This window comes from Papio anubis, chromosome 10 (genome assembly GCF_008728515.1).
Source record: "Papio anubis isolate 15944 chromosome 10, Panubis1.0, whole genome shotgun sequence".
Lineage (NCBI taxonomy): Eukaryota > Metazoa > Chordata > Mammalia > Primates > Cercopithecidae > Papio > Papio anubis.
In genome coordinates this window covers 40,221,572-40,242,359 of record NC_044985.1, presented here as the reverse complement: position 1 = coordinate 40,242,359, position 20,788 = coordinate 40,221,572, and the positions used below count along the sequence as shown (strand labels likewise).

The following is a 20,788-nucleotide window of genomic DNA, read 5'->3' as shown; positions in this document are numbered from 1 at the left end:
TCGAAGGTCATAGAGGTAGTAAGCAATGAAGCCAAGACATGGCCCAAGTTCATTCTAATTCTATAACATGTGTCCTTGATCACTGCGCTATACTGCCTTAGGAATTATAGTGGGAATTCAAGAATTGCTAGCCAAATACCATTGATAAAAGTCTCCATTTGTAAACAAGAGAACTACAATTAATATTTTCCTCCAGAAAGAGACAGTCTTCTCTGGAATTTGAACTGAAGATATAAAGGTTAAATTTTATACATCAGATCTTATTTTATTTTATTTTCTACAGGCCCACCCAAGAATGCAAATACATCAGATTTTAAACCAAAAATGTACTAGGTAATCCGAGATACATACAGGTAAAGTTACATAAAAGAACATAAAAAGCTAAAGAGAACACCTTGAAGAACCTGAGGGAGTGAATATATTTATCAGATTCTCCTTTTCCAGCTCCCTTTGGGAGCAAAGTGCCCACAACTGGGCTTTTGGGACATGTTTCTGTCCTAGAATGGGACACAGAGGTGTTAAAGAGTGAAGCAATTTCTATTGATCCTAGAGACCTGCAGGAGAACGTGAGAAGTCTGCATACTGTGTTTATAAAATAATGTTCCCAAATGAAACAAACAAAAATTGATTTCCAAGAAAATGCAGATGATAAGAATGCAAACAAATGTTCATTATGAAGACTCCATGACTTTTTGTCTTTCCTCTATAGTCTTGGTTTATCCATTACTAAAATTGCATTTGGGCACAGTATTTTATCAAAAAGCTCATGCAAACATTTTTGTACAAGTCCTTTAACATCTAGTAGTTCCTCCCAAAACTTTGATGTCCTGAAAAATCTAATTATTACTGGTAACTTTAAAAGATCACAGTAATTTATTTTTGTCAAATGTGACTAAAGATTAATGGATACAATCAGGAATAATTTGGTAAAAACATATCAAATGCAGAGAAAGCAAAATTTGTTGTTAAGTGAAGCATCAAATATAATAAAAGAGCAAATTCCATGAATGAACAGCAACAATGCACAATTCATTAACCAAATGCCCATGATTATTTCACACTTCAGAGGGCCACTGATATGATCAGGAATTGTAGTAAAAGGATAAATATAGATTACCTTCAGTCATCTCTTTATAAATTTTAATTATAAACACTACCCCCAGAGGGCTACCAGCATAATAAAAGAAATACAAGCTAAGGTTTGCCCATCCTTTTTATAAATCATAATTCCACATATATAAAATAAGACAGGCAATTATTTTAAGATCGCAATTAATATGTCAAGATATATTAAAAATACATCATCTTCTTAGCTATTACTAACTGTAAAAATTAAAAACCTGATCAACTTTCAGGCTCTGGAAATGCTTATCTATTCAAAATCGTCATCCTTATCATCACCACCACGAGTATCACCACCCACAGTCATCTGCTAATATACTAGCTAATACCTTGATCACTACGGAATGCCCTTCACTGCCAGAAGAAAAAGTTTATTTGTTCAATAAATAGTAATAAACTGCTAAGTTGTTCCTTGAAATCAAGGCCACATCTTACCAGTCTTAACTATTCTCAGAGTTGGTTCAGGACTTGATTGAAAAATAGTATTGTTGGCCGGGCGCGGTGGCTCAAGCCTGTAATCCCAGCACTTTGGGAGGCCGAGACGGGCGGATCACGAGGTCAGGAGATCGAGACCATCCTGGCTAACACGGTGAAACCCCGTCTCTACTAAAAAATACAAAAGACTAGCCGGGCGCGGTGGCGGGCGCCTGTAGTCCCAGCTACGCGGGAGGCTGAGGCAGGAGAATGGCGTGAACCCGGGAGGCGGAGCTTGCAATGAGCTGAGATCCGGCCACTGCACTCCAGCCTGGGTGGCAGAGCGAGACTCCGTCTCAAAAAAAAAAAAAGAAAAATAGTATTGTTTTAAATAGAAAAAAAAAAAAACCACCCAAAAACAACCTAAAGAATAATTAATAAGAACATCATTGCAATGAGTTCTTCCATAAAGTTATTAAATGAAAATAAATAAAATGGAATTTTGCCATTAAAAATCATGAATACTATATACATGTATTTATATCAATAAATACACACTATTTGAAAGAAACACACTGTAAAAAGAAATACAATCTTGTCTATTCTTTAAAAATATATAAATATACAAAGTGCACAAAGGCAAACATAGTAAGACTTTTCATAAGGTGAAAAAGAATAAAAGTCACTAAGTGATTGCCTTATTATTATTGCACTTGAGGTCCTGCAATCTGACCTTTAACCCTTCCAGGGAAGCCTGGCTTTGTAACTTCATGATCCCTTATCAGCTCCAGGCCTACATTTAAACAATTTCCTCTGCTTTCATAGAATCTTGTCTCATTTTTTCTTTTTATCATTGATATCCAGTCAATTCTCAACTCTAGATTCAATGTGACTGTCTATTTCTGTACCTCTACTCTCAGTAATACTGGACACACATGCGCGCGCACACACACACACAGATGCATATAAATGTACCACGTGGATAATAAATTTACATTTTCTAACCACAGCAAAGAAACCCCTATTTTCCTATCATATTCTCTGCAATGACATCCTTTACTCCCACCCATAAGTAGAACATCTCACCTTGTATTTGTTTAAGAATAGCTCTTCATACTCACACAAACCCTTTATGTCTTAGAATTTACCCTTTGTTTCTGTCCCTGAGAAACAAGTTTCTTACCTTCCTGCTAAAACCAAGATATATCTCTGATATCTCTTTCCCTGTATCTTCATGAGACCTTGTTCCTTATGATTGCCTTCTACTATTAGGTAGGTACAGGACATTTAAAAGTAATGACAAAAGCTGCAATTACTTTTGCACCAACCTAATACTTACATATTAAGTTCTCCCCCAGCACTTACTTTTTTTCCCTGAGTCTACAGAAATATTCAGATTACTCTTTATAAAAAGAAAAAAGGAAAGAAATCCTTGAAACATACTGTCTCCCTTCTTTATATCCTACCACACCATCAAGTTACCACCCTTCTATTTTCTTTTTCTCCACATCTTTTGAAAGCCTATGCTCATGACTGTTCCTTCAGTATCATCTATCCATTCCCCATCACCAAACCTAAGGCAGTATCTCCAAGTGGTCTATTCAATAAAGCCCAAAGGCTTTCTCCTAGCATACCAGACCCAGCCCTGCCTTTCCACCCTTCTCTCATGTTCTCTCATATATAGCCTCAATGCTCCAAATTACAACACAAGCTGTCTCCCACATACACTGATTCCATGCTGTTCCTCCTGTACATTTTCTCAGACTGGAACACTTTGAGCAAGCAATGTTTGCCTATTAAAATGTTACCTATGCCAAATAGCATAAGTAAAGTTTTCCATTCCTGACCATTCTATGTAGATATGACTACCCTCATCTTTCAGTGTCCATAATGGCCCTGAGCCTTTTAAAAGGCTCACATATTCTCTATCACATAATCTGGTCTGTGCAAACAAGCACTATAGAACTGTGGGCGCCCTAGTGGTACCAACTCTATCAATCATCTTTGTATGCTCATGTAGCACTTGCATATCGCCAGGCATACAGCAGGCACTCAGCATATATTTATAAAACTAAAAAGAATGGCTATACATTTTAGTACATAGCATGAAAATGCCTGCAGATACCAAGAAATATACTTTCCTGAATCCTACTGGGGAAATGGTCCTCTTTGATATAGAAAATTATCACTAAGTAAATTCTAATTTCTAGGAGGGGTAGTTCCAAACAAGACCTCCTATTATGTTGGGAATGTGTCCCCTCTTTCCACCTTCTTTCCCAGGCCTTCAGGGGGAAAAAAGCTGAATTCAAATTATCTATTCTCAAAAACTATTCTCAAACTGTTCTTCCTTTAGGCCTTAGTGTATCAAGGTTAATCGGGCTCAAATTATATTTCATTCTTGGAGACAGAAAATTTTATGAAAATTGGGGTCAACTTTGTAACACAGTAGACTTCCTGTGCCTATATTTTGAACTTGCCATTATTTAGCATTGACAAAAACTACTCAGGCTGTGAAGTTTCCATGGACCAAAACCTGAGTGTGGGTCCTGTGAAATCAGTTATCTAGGGTACTTTTGTGTGTGTATATGTAGACCTCATTAAATTCATTTCATTTCCATAAGAGTAGATTCTGCCAGGTACATAAAGTAACTAAATCAAGAGTGGCTGTAGTAGTAATTTAATTGATCTGAGAAGAATTATTCCATCTAATAAGTCATTACTATTGAGTGTTAAAATATAATAAATATTAAACTTTATATAGAAACCAAAATAATCCACAGTCAAAATTCCTTGCAGCAGTATCCTACCCAATTCGAGACATCTGAGGATACTGCAATGGAGTCCTTTTCCAGGACAATTGGTTCTGAAAGTCTTTTACATTCATGTTAGTAATAGCAGCTATAATACTATCTATAATTTACTGAGCTTCTACTTTGTGTGACAAGCACCGTTCTAAATCTCTTCATGATTAACATGTAACTCTCACAACAATCATTCAGAGAAGGTATTTTTTCCTCACGTGAAAGGCAAGGAATCTTAGACAAATTAAGTCCTTTGCCCCCCACCCCCCAACACACACACATCTGTTAAAGAAGTTAAGCCAGGATAAGTACCCAGATTTCCCTGACTCCAAACTCCACGCTAATACCCATAGGCAAAACAAACATAGTATTTTATTAAATATAACATATCCAAGAGCATTGGTGTTCTATACTAAAATTTCTTTCATTACATGTCATGTTTCCATTTTCATCATGTCTTTCCACTAACAGACAGAATGACCGAGACAGAACTATAGATTAGCAATATTTTCCATTATTTATTCACATGAACTAAAGTTTTGCAAACTGCAGTCCATATTTCACTGGAAGAGATGGTTTTAAGAGGTACATGAACAAAGATAATTATTTTAATAAATTACTTCAGTTTAATAAATTTTTCTACCATTGACTGATATGTGATTTCAAGTGACATAAAAATGTTTTTATTTTATATAAATATAAATATGTACTAAAAAAAAAACCCAGAACATCAAATTAATAAATTCATAAAATATAAAGTTTTCTTTTTAAATAAATTCACTGAAGTGAAATGAGTTACATTTCATTTTAAAGTTGTGCAGTGCCTATATTTCAAGAACTGTGAAAGTACTTCATTAAGGATGGAAAATCTGGAAACACAAACAGAAATGTGGCCTCACTATTATAGAGTGCATATTGTGTATTTATGCTGAGGAGAAAGGATGAAGTGTTATCCACATCAAGACTTACCTCTGAGCTAAACAATGGGAACACATGGACACATGGAGGGGAACAACACACACTGGGGCCTTTGGAGTGGGGCAGGGGGAGGGAGAGCAGCAGGATAAATAGCTAATGCATGCTGGGTTTGTACCTAGGTAATGGGTTGACAGGTGCAGCAAACCACCATGGCACACGCTTACCTATGTAACAAACCTGCACATCCTGCACATGTACCCCAGAACTTAAAATTAAAATTAAAAAAAAAAAAAAGACTTACCTCTGGTGACAGCATCTAGCGCACAGCCACTTCCTGTTGCTCCTCCTCCAATAACAAGGATATCAAATTCAGATGTATTTTGCAAAGTTAGTAGCTGAGCTTCCCTGGAAGGAGGCTCTCTGTTAACTGGTTCTGAAATGTAGTCTGCCGCTTTAACATAGGCCAGGTTCATCTGATGTAAAAGCAGATCATAGTCAGTTGTCCATTTGGAATGTCAATTTAACAAATTTTGCAATATACTAAAAGGAGATTTCTAATAGAAATAAGGAATATAAGAGCTAGAGAGAGTCCACAGTCTACATAGAGTTATAAGACCAACTGCCTTGGGGGAAAACAATCCTTAAATTTCTCAGTGTATTTCTTCTCATGAATCACACTATTTAGCCATAGGACACCTGGTTTCAGATTCAATATCTCAACTGCTTCATATATGGCCAAGTTCAATTATTCACAACACTGTATAGCAATTCCCAAATACCTTATTTAAGGCAATTTATAAGGGAACATAAGGAGATTTTTTTACCCAGTACTAGCAATTCATTCAGATAACATTTTAAAGTGGTGAAGGAGGAGGAAAAAGGACTTCATGTCTTTCCACACTTTCTTAGAAGTACACATTCTTCATTCCTCAGTTCTCCTGACAAAAATATATTATAGAGTTTGGGGGCATGTAAGTTAAAAGTCAGTACAATTAAAAAGACTTTATTTAACAGAAGGTACTAAATAATGAGCTATGTTTAATGAGAATTATATTTTTCAGAAAAATGTAGTCAAAGACTTCCATATTATTTTAATATAAAACTATAGATTTTATATATTGAATGTAATATAAATATACTATGATGTTGGATTTTTTTTGATATGGGGCTTCATTCTGTTGCCCAGCCTAGGGTGCGGTGGCACTATCACAGCTTACTGCAACCTCAGCCTCCCCAGGCTCAGGTGATTCTGCTACCTCAGCCTACGGAGTAGCTGGGACTACAGGTGTGCGCCACCATACTTAGCTAATTTTTGTATTTTTTGCAGAGATGGGGTTTTACCATGTTGCCCAGTGTGGTCTCAAACTCCTGGAATCAAGCAATGCATCTGCCTCAGCCTTCCAAAGTGCTGAGATGACAGGTATGAGCGACCGCACCCAGCCCATTATTACAGTTTTTATAGAACTTCAACTATAATAGAATTAAAGGCCTTGACACAGTCCTCCTAAAAAATAATGACCTTCCATATTTCTAGCTTTTTAGAGAATGTAGCTTATCATCCTAAATCAAAAATGATTATGGACTTTAAAAATAAGTAGTTGCCAGAAGGCAGAGTCAAAAACCCAGGAAAATGCTGTCTGTTTTTTTTTCCAAAATGCTAATGCTAGGTTTGTTCACTATAGTAAACGGTACTGGCCAGCATTGCTCTATTAGTATTCCAGAGATACGTGACTTCCATTTTATTTTCTTCAAATCACAGCATCATTGCAATCCATGATAGTAGTGTTTTTCCCATTCTGCTGCAGGAGCCCCATATGAAGCTCTAGGCCAACAGGCCAAAGCATGTACAAGAGGAGGGAATCTCAGGTGTTACCAAGAGATTATCCTCATCACCCAAAAAAAGGGATTTTTTAAATTCGTTCAAATAGAAGAAACCCATTTACCCCCTGAAGTTGCATTTAATTATTATCAGGCCAATTGGATTTCTATGAAAGTAAATCTAGAAGCCATTGGGTAAATTGAAAGAAACCCAGATTAGGGTCAGAGGGTCCCAGCCTGGGTTTTAGCACTCGGTTGCCAGCAATGTAACTGTTGACTCATTATCTCTGGTTTCTTCACTTGTAAAATGGTGATAAAAACCCCTGTGATTTCTCCTTGTATCTTTGGATTATCCTCAGTCTGAATGGAATAATAATCTGAAAGTCACTGGTAAATGACAAAGAAACCACCAGAGTTGCTGCTGTTATCACTCTGTTAAATAATTTGATCTTTTAGTCACATATAATTAGGAACTTTCAAAACATGTTTTACTAAATTTCAAAAAACAAAAAGTTATTATTAGGCTACAAATTCTGACACCAAACCACAAAAATCATATTTTTCATATAGCTTCTTTTAATTATCTGCTAATAACAATGTCCCCATTTTTACCTTTATATACATTTGGTTTGTTAACTAAATAAATGTAACCAGTAGGTACCACAGAGAACATAACATATTTCAATTATGGTCTTTGCCTTCCATCATCTAATGAGAAAAATATATATATATACACACACACACACACACACACACACACACACTATACACACACACTATACACACACACACACATATACATATAAATAACAAGTACATAGAAAGAATAAATGCCACACTTGAGGGAAAAACACACCAGGCTATGGCCATTCAGATGAGGGAGAGAGAGTCTTTCATTTGAGGGTTTCAATTGCGCCATGACAGATGGGTAGGACTTGGACATGAGACTGACAAGTGACTAAACCGCCAGAGCATTTTCACACATCAAAAAGATTGCTGACATTTTCTGCTTGGTAAGTTTTTGAGAAATACTTGAGAAATAAGTTTAAAGACCATATTATGATATAGTTCATTAGAACTTGGTAATACTAAAAGTCCCCTATTCTACTCTAACTGTGAACATTAATCTTGACTGAGTTTCTCCTTCATCAAGTTTGCTAGATCTGAAAGGCATCACTAGTGTGTGAGGATCTCATTCCATTAACAACACTGTTTCTCCTGTATTCACTCCTTCCCTTGTCCTTCTCATCAACAAGCTCTAACCTATCTCAGTCTCAACGATAATAAACACCTCTTACATATATCTCTAACCATCCTAAAAATTCCCGAAAGACACGTAAATCTTTTTTTCTACTGCCTCACTCCTTACTCCTCACACTCAACCTAATCTGAATTTTCACATACACCCAACCACTACCAACAACCATAAAACTGACTAAATGCCAACTATGCCACCAAATCCAATAAATGCACAAATGATCGTTCACTCACCTGGACATCTGGGGGACAACTCTCTCTATCTCCAGCCTCTCTGAACCACTCTCTCTTAGCTTCCTTCGTATGTCACTCTACTGCCCAAAATTAAACACCAAATTTCCTCTTAGGTCTATCCAATTCACTCTCCTCAGATCACTAAACTCAACAGAGAGAGAGAAAGAGAGAGAGAGAGAGAATCTTATGTACCCCATATCATCAAATATCTTTTATATTACAATAATGTATAATTTTGTTCCACCATTCAGGAATCAAGATTTCACACTGCCTACTTGAGACCTCCATTTGGATGTCTTACATATATCTCAAAATTGGCCCAATTACTTTATCTCCTCAAACCTTTTTCTCCATCAGTGTTCCCAATCTCAGTAAGGGTGTCATTATACATGTAGTTGCTTGTGCCAGAAATGTGCAAACAACCTTGAGAGCTCTCAGTCTCTTAAGTCCTGTATCTGCTCAATGACTGAGTTTATCAATTCCACCTTCTAAAAAATTTCCATATCTAGCCACTTCATCTCCACCACTACCTCTCAAATCAAGGTATCTTCCCTCTCCCCATACTAACATGATATTCTCCCAAAGGCCTTCACACATTTATCCAGCCTCCTTCCATATCATTTTCTATACTACAACTGGAGTGATCATTTAAAAACTCAAATAATGTCATTTCCATGTATAAAATCCTTCAAGAGCTTCCAACTGAATATATCTTTACTCAGGTTTCCAAGAGTCTTCATGGTCTTTTACAATGGTTAAAATTTAAAAAAAGGCCAGGTGCCGTGGCTCACTCCCAGCACTTTGGGAGGCCGAAGTGGGAGGATCACCTGAGGTCAGGAGTTCAAGACCAGCCTGGCCAATGTGGCAAAACCCCATTTCTACTAAAAACACAAAAATTGGCCAGGCATGGCGGCACATGACTATAGTTCCAGCTACTCAGGAGGCTGAGACAGGAGAATCTCTTGAACCCAGGAGAAGGAGACTGCAGTGAGCCGAGATCACGCCACTGCACTCCAGCCTAGGTGACAGAGGATATTGTGTCTCAAAAAAAAAAAAAAAAAAAAAAAAACGGTAGGGAGGGCAACACCAAGTGCTGGTGAGGATGCAACACAATTGAAACTCTTATACTGCTTATAGAAACGCAAAATTAAACAGCTATTTTGGAAAACAGTTTGGGAATGTCTTTTTTTTTTTTTAAGATGGAGTCTCACTCTGTCGCTCAGGCTGCAGTGCAGTGGCACAATCTCAGCTCACTGCAACCTCTGCCACCCGGGTTCAAGCGATTCTCTTGCCTCAGCCTCCCGAGTAGCTGGGATTACAGATGCCTGCCACCACGCCTGGCTAATTTTTGTAGTTTTAGTAGAGACAAGGTTTCACTATCTTGGTCAGGCTAGTCTTGAACTCCTCCCCTCGTGATCCACGGGCCTCAGCCTCCCAAAGTGCTGGGATTACAGGTGTGACCCACCATGCCCGGCCAGGAGTGTCTTATAAAGGTAAACACATACCACACAACCAAGCAGTCCCTCTGCTGGATAGCTGCCCAAAAGAAATGAAAATCTGTGTTCACACAGAAGCCTGTAGGCAAATATATAAAATGGCTTTATTCATAATTGTCCTCAACTGGAAAAAAAAAAAAAAAAACTAAAATATCCTTCACCCGGTGAATGACTAAACAAACTGTGTATGCAATGGAATAATAAACAGAAATAAAAGAGAACAAGCGGCCAGGCGCGGTGGCTCACGCCTGTAATCCCAGCACTTCGGGAGGCCGAGGTGGGCGGATCACCAGGTCAGGAGATCGAGACCATCCTGCCTAACACGGTGAAACCCCATCTCTACTAAAAATACAAAAAAATTAGCCAGGCATAGTGGCGGGCGCCTGTAGTCCCAGCTATTCGGGAGGCTGAGGCAGGAGAATGGCGTAAACCCGGGAGGCGGAGCTTGGAGTGAGCCGAGATTGCGCCACTGCACTGCAGTCTGGGCCACAGAGCGAAACTCCGTCTAAAAAAAAAAAAGAAAGAAAGAAAGAAAGAATAGAGAACAAGCTACTGCTACACACAGCAACACAAATGAACCTCAAATGCAATATGCTAAATCAGAGGTCAGCAAATTATACTCTTCAGCCCAAATCTGGCTGCTCCCTGTTGTAAATAAAGTTTCACTGGAAGACAGCCACATCCAATCATTTATGTGTTGTCTATGACTGTAATAGCAGAACTGAATAGTTGCATCAGAGACTGTACGTACGGCCTGCAAGCCTAAAACATTTACTTTCTGGCTCTTTACAGAAAAGTCTACTAATCCCTGCACTAAGCAAAAGAAGCCAGATTCAGAAGTCTACATACTATATGATTCCAGTGCTTCTGTTTATATCATGTTCTGTACAAGCAAAGTACAGAATCGGAAAACAGATCAGTGGTTGCCAGGGTCTGGGAATGGGGGTACAAGGACTGACTACAAAGGGCATGAAAGAATGGTGAGGATGATAGGAATGTTCTACAGCTTGATCATGGTGCTCATTACATACCTGTATGCACTTATCAAAACTCACAGAATTGTAAATTATAATGGGTAAATTTTACTGTAAATTATACTACAAATTATACCTCAATACACTTGACTTCAAAAAAATAATAAATGAATTATGTAAAGAGCATTTATGTGCCAGACATTATTTTAAGGGTTTTGCTTTTTTTCTACTCATTTAATCCTTACAATAACTATATGAGTTAGGTACTACTATGATCTTCATTTGACAGAACTATCTGAGACATAGAGAAGTTAAGCAATTGGTCCGTAAGTACACAGCAGGTTTACGGTAGAGCTGAAAACTGAACTTAGCCTGGCAACAGAGACTAAGTGTTATACTACTACACCACTCTGACACCACATCTAATTTGAGGAAAAAAAATTTAAAAAGCAGACTAAGTCGTTATAATAGAGTGAGATATGACTAGCTGCCAAATCTAGAAAGTAGTTTGGTGTAGTTTTGTTTTGAAGGTTTTACTGAACAGTCCCTCCAAATATTTTTTTAAAATATACAGCACTATTAAGGGTAATTTATTTACTTTCTGACACTACTTTTTAAAATAACATTTTATTCTTGTTTACTTTTTTCATAAAAGCTGGAAAGTGTTGCAACTGAGAAGCTAAGTATCATGTTTATTTTAGAGGCAGTAAACACAGCCTAAGGCCCTACTTACAATAATGACAGGAAAAAGACTCATTTTGGCTTCATATGGTTTTGAGTCACAAAAACACATCTGCACTCTACCTTTCCTAGACTATGTTGATTGAGGGGAAATAAAAAGGAGAAAAGCAGCAAGAATAAAACAGGTAACAATATGCTTTAAGACAAGAGGGCTTTGGGTTCCAAATCTTCCTAGACCTGCCTTCCCCTTTGTTCACCCTCCTTTCTAAGGCAGTCTGATTACACAGGAATTTGGGATACAGATTTAATTGAAGGATTGATTCAGAGGTTCTAGAAGAAGCCTTGGAATGGCCACAGGCCCTATATTAGCTGGGAGACCAAAACCCTGTGTCAGGGAGAAGGGGTGGTGGGAGGGAAGAAAGGAGGGGAGAGGAGAGAGGAAGGAGGGGAGGGGACAGGAAGGGAGGGGAGAGGAAGGAAGGGGAGGAGAGGTGAGGAAGGAAGGGGAGGAGAGGTGAGGAAAGAGGGAAGAAGAGGGGAGGGGAGGAAGGAGGGAAGGGGAAGGAAGGAAGGGGGGAGCGGAGGGGAGGGGAGGAAAAAAGGAAGGAAGGAAGGAAGGAAGGAAGGAAGGAAGGAAGGAAGGAAGGAAGGAAGGAAGGAAGGAAGGAAGGAAGGAAGGAAGGAAAGAAGGAAGGAAAAAACCCTATGTCCTGAGGAAATCCTGGGCCCACGATCATTTATTCATCGAACTTATTTATCCAATCACTATTTTGTGGAGGCCTTCAAGGATTCTATAGCCCAGGGAACAAAACAAAAAGATAAAGAAGCAATTATAACATTGTTTAAAGGTGGATATTCGAATAGAGAAGAGGATACAAGAGCCACAGGAGCCACCTCTTATCCAGACCTGAGAAGGCCTCTTGGAACATGTAGCTAAATCAAGTAGAGAAAAAGTAATAGGCATTAGCTGGGTGACAAAAACCAGGAAAGGAAGTGGGAAGAGCATGTGTTAAAACCAGAAGTCGCACTAGAATGTTTTCTCTGCTTAGCACACTACTTTCTTAAAAACCATATCATACATCCAATATTTTTAAATTGCTATATTTCACATCTAAATCAGAATTTCTATCTGAGATAAATCTGCTAAAACTGAGTAGCAGCTGCCATCCTTAGGCAGGGCTTGTGCACTCTTGTTAGTCCAGGATTCCTGCTCACTGGCTTCACACTTGTACCTCATCACTTTATCCCCTGTAGGCATATGAGTTCATCAACCTTGGCTTAAAGACAGGAACAACTCCAGCTCTATCAAATTCAGGATCAATTCCCTAATTCAGCCATTGAAGCCAGAAGAGAGGAGAGCCCAACACACAAAACAAACTGCTTTTTGCCTAGCATAATTCCAACCACAGCTCCCAAACACAAAATTTTTATCTTGGTGGACTTGGGACAATATCTAATATTTAATAATACTTTGATGTTATTTCTATTGTATTTAATTATGGGAGAAGTAGATTTTTTTTCAACTTGTTAACCAATTTTCATCTGCATTTTAGAAAGATAAAATTCCTTCAGCATTCTGATAGCAAACATACAGGTTTTGTCAAGAGACTCACATAAACACCTACAAAGAACTGAAAGCCAAGTTCACAATCTTTGATAGTTTACATCCCAGAGAACGTTCACCCTGAACAGGATTCAGAATGAGATCAGTTTTACTATGTCTGTACATCATTAGACTTGCAAATTTAAAAAAAAAAAAAAAAAAAAAAAAAAACCCTAGACATTTGCAACCTCAGGTGAGACCAAAAACAAGATCTAATAATTAGTGTCTATTTCTGAAAGAAGTGCATATTTAAAGACCACAGGCAATTAACAACCAGGTTGTCCTGTAATCATGTACAGTAATAATTGGAGTATAAAGTAGGGTCTCACGCAAATCATCTCAGACTGCAACCGTCACCCTCTCCCATAATATATGATTCGATCAATGGAATCGTTAGATTTAAGGGAAACTGCTTCCTGCTTTTTGTCAATAAAAAAGACTAACCATATTTATATATTCCTAAAAGGAAAATACAACAAGCATCTCCTCACAGGGAATCTTAAGATGTTTTAATGGCCTTTATTCACTTCCTGAATCACTTTGTGATTCTAAAAACTGACATTTTTTTTTCTTGCACTTACATGAGAGTAAGCAACATTTCTCAGTGTAAACATATTCAGTGAGGGATTCATGATCACTCTGTAGATAGAGTTGCCAATGGTTACACTGTCATCTCCACTGGGGTCCTCACAAAAGAAAAAAAGAGGAGCCCATCCTTCTGGGGTAGCTGGGAATGAAGGTCTAGTTCACCTTGAAGGTATTGTCCAGATTTTAAGTGACTGTGATTCCTTTGAGAAATCACACAGAAGGTCTTTTAATAGCAATTAGAAAATATCCAAACATTTAAATTATAAAACTTTTTATAGCTAAAAAGTGAGGAAAATCCCTTGGCTCTGTCTGAATATATGTGCTTCAAATAAGTTAACAACATAATTGACTATATGAGCTGAGATTTGGGAGATAGGTATTTTTGGTTTTCAGATAAATATTTTGAAAACAGAGTATGTGCTTGCTTTTCAACTCTGACGGCTCACTGAAAGTCAGAGGACCTGGAGAGTAAGCCTGAGGTTGGGGTAGACAGAGAAGGAAGAAGAAATAGAACCATTAGTTGCCTAGAAGCTGCCAGCTCACACCCCTGACATTAGCTCCTTAGGTGTCGCTCACACTCCCCATAGAAAGGAGGAATCTTTTGACCAGTGAGGAAACCTTTAGTTATCCCTTGAGCAAGTAATTAAAAGAATCAAAATTTGATCCCAGATTTGACTCCAAATCTCATGTCCTCAGCTCTGCTAGGTCATCTTTGCCTGTATGTGTGGGTCACTTGGGCCTCTAGATCTGCCCGCCTTTCTGGCAACAGCAATGTAGAACTGCTGATGGCAGTTAGTGAGATCAAGAGTCCTAGGGCATCTGCCTCACCTAAAGCCAACCACATTGGGCAGTTAAGTTGTCACACAGAATTCTATGAAATAGCACTTTTTTTTTTTTTTTTTTTTTTTTTGAGACAGAGTCTCACTCTGTTGCCCAGGCTAGAGTGCAGTGGTGCGATTTTAGCTCCAAGGTGCAACCTCCACCTCCCGGGTTTGTGCAATTCTCCTGCCTCAGACTCCCCAGTAGCTGGGATTACAGGCACCCGCTACCATACCTGTCTAATTTTTGTATTTTTAGTAGAGGTGGGGTTTCGCCATGCTGGCCAAGCTGGTCTCAAGCTCCCGACCTCAGGTGATCTGCCCGCCTTGGCATCCCAAACTGCTGGGATTACAGGCGTTAGGCAATGCACCCAGCCAGCACTTTTTCTTAATAATCTCCCTAAAGCATCTGGAAGTAGATCCAGAAGTGAAAGAGGGCTCACTCGTTCCCCATCCCTCTCAGGTGAATAAAATGATGCCCAACTGAGCCAACCAGCCAGTTCCAAGCTTTATAATCCAGATGGCCTTCAACTACACTTTAACCTATGTTCAAAATTACATTTTGGCCAAATTTATAATGCATACTTGTCATTTCTCTGTGAATTATTTCATCAAATATAATTTTTCTGGTTGGTACTCACTATCATACAATTAGTTTACAGAAATTCTTTGTTGAAATCACAAATTACAAAACAAATAAAGTAAAACTGGAATCGCCTAACTTCTGTTTAAATCATCTATTTCTAAAACTACCTAAAAGATGCTTTCCTAGCATAAACATAATTTAACTATTAAGCTGAAGGATAGGGAGTGGGGAGAGGGAAGCTAAAGGACTCTCCCCAAAGCATTTATAGAAAGTTTCCTCCGTCTACAACATCCCTAAAAAGTTTTTAAAGAGGCCTTAAAATGAATAAATAGTTGAAAATGAAATGCAAAGTCAAATCAAAATGAATGTCAATGTTGCTCAGTTAGCAACAGCCTAGCAGCTCACCAGCTGTCAACGTTAATCATAGCTCAGTCGTTGACTCACTGAGTGACCTATAGAAGTACAGTTAACCTCACTGATTTTGTATGCCAGCAACAAAATAGCATCACAAACTCCTCGAAGGCCTGATGTGAGTTATAACTCAAAGATATTGCCATGGCCCCACTTTGGGGGCTAAGTGTTAAATAAAAACCAAAATTATAAGGAAGATGATAGGATGCTCTTCAGAGAACATTTCCAGCTCTGTCTGCATAATTTTAGTGCTTTGATGAAACATGTCTCTGAAAAAAACAGTTAACCATATAGAGTAGTTAAGAATAGTTTCAACTGGCCTTATCTAAAATACAGATTATTCAGAATCCTCATCAAGCTTTAGATATCAGACACATTCCCACAAATTTAGTTATATTTCTAAGAGAAAAACAGTTCTTCCAGGAATCCATGCATAGGGTTCTAAATGAGAGAGGCAAATGAATGATACAGTCTTTGGCATAACCCTAACAATAAAATTCTCATCGAAAGAAATATAGCTCATTTGTCCACCAGATTAGAAACTAAATCCAAGACACATATGTAATGGCTAAATGTTTAACAAAACTTTTTCTCTTCTTCCAGAGAACACTCCCACACCGTGGAGTAGAAATGGTCCAGTGGGGTGAGACCCCTATAGCAGGGCGGACCCACTAGAATAAAGAGACATAGGTCCCTGGGTAATTGCAGGAAATAGGTTCCCCATCTATCCACATTGAACTATAACGTGAGCAACAAATAAACGTGCATTATGATAAGCCACTGAGCTTTGAGGATTGGTTATTATACCAATTAGCTCACTTCAATTAATACACAAGTTTGAGATATGCTTAGTTTTACAACCCAAGATTTACAACTCGCCTACATTGCATATAGTATACACAATAGAGAATGTACTGTGAATGGATGAGGCATCATCATTTACAAAAATAAAAATTAGGAAATACATCCATACAGACAATACCTCAAAAGGACAGACCATCAAATGCAAGCCCTAGAAAGCCATGGTGCAGAGACATTTCTACCTTCACATTTAGCATAACGCTGATGGCCCTTTAAACAAACAGGTAGCTTATGGTTCAACCATGAGTTCCTTCTTCCACCATCAGAAATGGCCATTTTAGTTGATTTTAACATTTAGGTGGGAACTACAGTGTTAGATATCCTATGAAGAATGTATTCACAATAGCCAAGATATGGAAACAACCTAAATGCCATTCATCAACAGACAAATGAATAAAGAAATGTAGTATATACATAAAATGGTATATTATTCAGCCTTAAAGAAGAAGAAGGAAGTCCTGACATTGCTGACAACATGGATAGCCCTGGAGGACATTATGCTAAGTGAAATAAGCCAGACACTGAAAGACAAATACTATATGATCTCGCTTATAAGTGAGAGTTAAAATAGTCAAACTCATAGAAGCAGAGAATAAAATAATGGGAAGCAGAGAATAAAATAATAGTAAACAGAGGGTGGGCGGGTGGATGTTGAGCAAGGGGTACAGAGTTTCAGTTATGCTCAAGGAAATAACTGGATTTTTGTTGTTGTTGTTGTTGTTGAGATGAAGTCTCACTGTGTTGCCCAGGCTGGAGTGCAGTGGTGCAATCTCGGCTCACTGCAACCTCCATCTCCCAGGTTCAAGTAATTCTCCTGTCTCAGCCTCCTGAGTAGCTGGGATTATAGGTGTCCACCACCATGCCGGCTAATTTTTATATTTTTAGTAGAGATGGGGCTTTGCCATGTTGGCCAAGCTGGTCTCGAACTTCTGACTTCAGGTGATCTGCTGCCATAGCCTCCCAAAGTGCTGGGATTACAGGCATGAGCCACCACACCTGGCCATCAAGGGAAGAATTTTAAAAAGCAACATTATTCTGCCATCAACAGGTATAGGAAAAAAAAAAACAATAATAAAGACTATTTAGGAACATTCGTTTTTATAGCACTTCCTAAGGTTTCTTTAAAGAGAAAGACTGGGACTGGCCTCACGCCTGTAATCTCAGCTCTTTGGGAGACCGAGGCGGGCAGATAACCCTAGGTCAGATGTTCAAGACCAGCCTGGTCAACATGGCGAAACCCCGTCTCCACTAAAAAATACAAAAATTAGCCGGATGTGGCGGTGGGCGATTGTAATCCCAGCTACTTGGGGGACTGAGGCAGGAAGAATTGCTTGAACCTGGGAGGCAGAGGTTGCAGTGAGCCAAGATCGCGCCACTGCACTCCAGCGTGGACACTGTCTCAAAAAAAAAGTGGCGGGGGGCGGGTGGTGGAAAGATTGCTTACAAACCTATGCAACATGCCTCTGCAGATAGAATATTGTTTACTCAGGGAGAGCAAGAAAGTCTAGTAGCCTGAATTGACTTACAAAGTTAAAAGCAATCTGGTAATAAAAAAAGAAAAAAAAAGAAAGCAAATGTGTCATGTGATAGTTTCAGCTACAGCTATATCAACACTCAGGAAGAGTTACACTGATTTCAAACCCACAGATCCTCCTTAGTTCAAGAACCCGAAGAATGTTTCTAATTGAGGTTAAATTATCGAAGATGTTAAGGGTGTTCAAAAGATAAATTGTTACGTTCAAACAAAGAAACTGCTGAAAAACAATGCTTAAGTGGAATTCTTGTAATTTAAATTGTTTATTTTCTTTTTTTCCTGCAGATGCCACAAGATTAAATTGTTTCTTAACTGACATCATATCTTAGATACTATGCTTATGATTTTGATTTCTCTTTAATCAATACTCTTTTGAACTTTAAGTTTCTCTACCTTCTACCAGTTTATCTGTTTAGTCGTCAATATAAGCAAAAGCGTGCCAACCAAAAGTTCGGCTATTTTTTTTAAACTCTGATGTTACATCTTTCTTATTATGCCTGACAAGGCTAGGTCTACTTCAAATGTTCATATCCTACCTCAGGGGAAGGGAAAGACTAGCAGATGCTGAGGACCTGCTATGTGCTAGGTACTGTGATCACTGATTTGTATGTATTGACTTAGTGCTTGGCAGAGAAAAAAGCCTGTGAGTAAAGTGACATTACTCTTACTTTATGAAGAAATTGGAATTCTGAAAATTTGTATAACCTGCATACAACAGGGTCACCAAAACCCAGTCACACTCATATAACAGACACATTCAAGAAGCTAAATGTTGCTTTATTTGGGGTCTATTCAAATAAATCCCAAAGTAGATCTTATTTTGACTAGAGTTGATCATTCTTTTTTGTTATTTTTGGTTTTTTGTTTTGTTTTGTTTTGTTTTTTGCTTCTTGTCTAATCTTATCTTTTGCTACTGACTTTAAAACTTTTGAGTCATTGGTACTACTAATCAAAAAGCACTACTTTGTTAGAACTCTTACAAATAAGATATGGAGAGGGAGAGACTGAAATTACAAGTTAAAACAATGTTCTCAAAATTCCTGCTGATTTTAATTATCCATGCATCATTTTGCCTCTCATTAGCATAAATATTTTTCCTCCTGGGTTTTGCTGACACTAACAAAGGTAGTATAGGCTTACCTGTATTTCAACTCACCTAACACATCACTGTTATCAGGGTTTTTTTTCATATTCCCTTAATTAACACATATAACGGAGTGAACTATAGTATTTCCTAAGCCACCCACAAGCATAGAGAATTGATGTCTCTTACAAAGTGAGAGGCTATTTTGCAAATCATGAAGATCCTGTCATCAACACCTATTACAATATCAACATGCTCGAACATCATGACTTTGGGAAAGAAGAAATAAATTTAATTGCATTTCATTTCAAGCTAAAATGATACATGAAAATGCAGATAACATCACTGACTTTGGGAAAGAGTTTTTTTCCCTAACATTACCTGTTTTTTAAAAAAAATGTTTCACCACAGAATTCCAATAAATGGCATTGATATTAATTTATCAAAGAGACTATATTCATGTAACTTTTTAGCAACATATCAGTTATATAAATCAAGTATGCCATAATTCATATAAGCCTACATAGAAAAAAAAAAAAAAAAAGAAAGAAACAGTGGGAAATTCAAGGAATTTCTTATAACAGAGAGGTTAAGTCAACAATTGGGGTTGATCTTCTTGCTCATCCTCAGATCAGGAAGCAAGGAGAAAGGAAAACAGAAGAGTGTTGGTACACCTCTCTTTGAGTCATTCTCCTATAACCTAAAATGAAGGATATATACCATTTGCTACTAATCTCAAAAGTTTTAACAAAGTATCCTTGAATGCAAGGTCTCCAGTGACAAGAGCAATTTGCTTTCTGACTACAACCGCACTTTATATTCATATCTTTTCGGAATCTCATAAGAGGTAACACTTTTTGAAAGCTTCCTATGTTCCAGGAACTGTCCCAGGCTTCACTGCTTTTTAATAAACCTATGAAGGAAGTACCACTGTTATCCCTATTTTATAGAAGGGAGAAAATGAGGCTGAGAGAATTTAAGAAAATCACCTATAGTCACTTAGCTATTAAGATACAGAACTAGCTGTTTACAATAGCCAAGATATGGAATCAACCTAAATGTCCATCAACAGATGACTGGATACAGAAAATGTGGTATATGTATGCATGATGGAATACTATTCAGTTATTAAAAATAATGAAATAGGCCGGGCACAGGAGTTCAAGACCAGCCTGGGCAATGTGGCAAGACCCCATCTCTATTAAAAAAAAAAAAAGAAAAAGAAAAAGAATGAAATCCTGTCATTTGCAACAACACGGATGAGCCTGGAGGACATTATGTTACGTGAAATAAGTCAGGCACAGAAAGATAAATACTTCATGTTCTCACTCATATCTATGGGCTAAAATAAATTGAGCTCATACAAATAGAGAGTAGAATTGTTAGTATTAAAAGCTGGAAAGGGGGTGGGGGAAGACAGGGAGAGGCTGGTTAATACATACAAAGTTACAGCTAGATGGAAGAAGTTCTAGGGCTTTGTAACACTATAGGCTGAATATGGTTAACAATAATTTAGTGTATATTTTCAAAAAGCTAGAAGAGAGGATTTTTAATGTTCACAAGACAAAGAAATGATCAATGTTTGAGG

At 37.9% G+C, this 20,788-nt stretch overlaps 1 protein-coding gene across 7 annotated transcripts in view; it reads right to left on the bottom strand.

Annotated features, from left to right (window-relative positions):
- The window catches only part of GPD2 (glycerol-3-phosphate dehydrogenase 2), a 149,162-nt gene that overhangs the window by 82,175 nt on the left and 46,199 nt on the right, over nt 1–20,788 (bottom strand). For 6 of the 7 annotated variants that reach the window (XM_003907492.5, XM_003907491.5, XM_017946541.3 and 3 more), the window contains one exon: nt 5,557–5,728. In XM_003907492.5, coding sequence (XP_003907541.1) covers nt 5,557–5,728 — 172 coding nt within the window. Of the gene's footprint in view, nt 1–5,556; nt 5,729–8,564; nt 8,706–20,788 lie in introns of those variants that run through there. The other variant, XM_017946542.3, reaches the window with a different exon arrangement.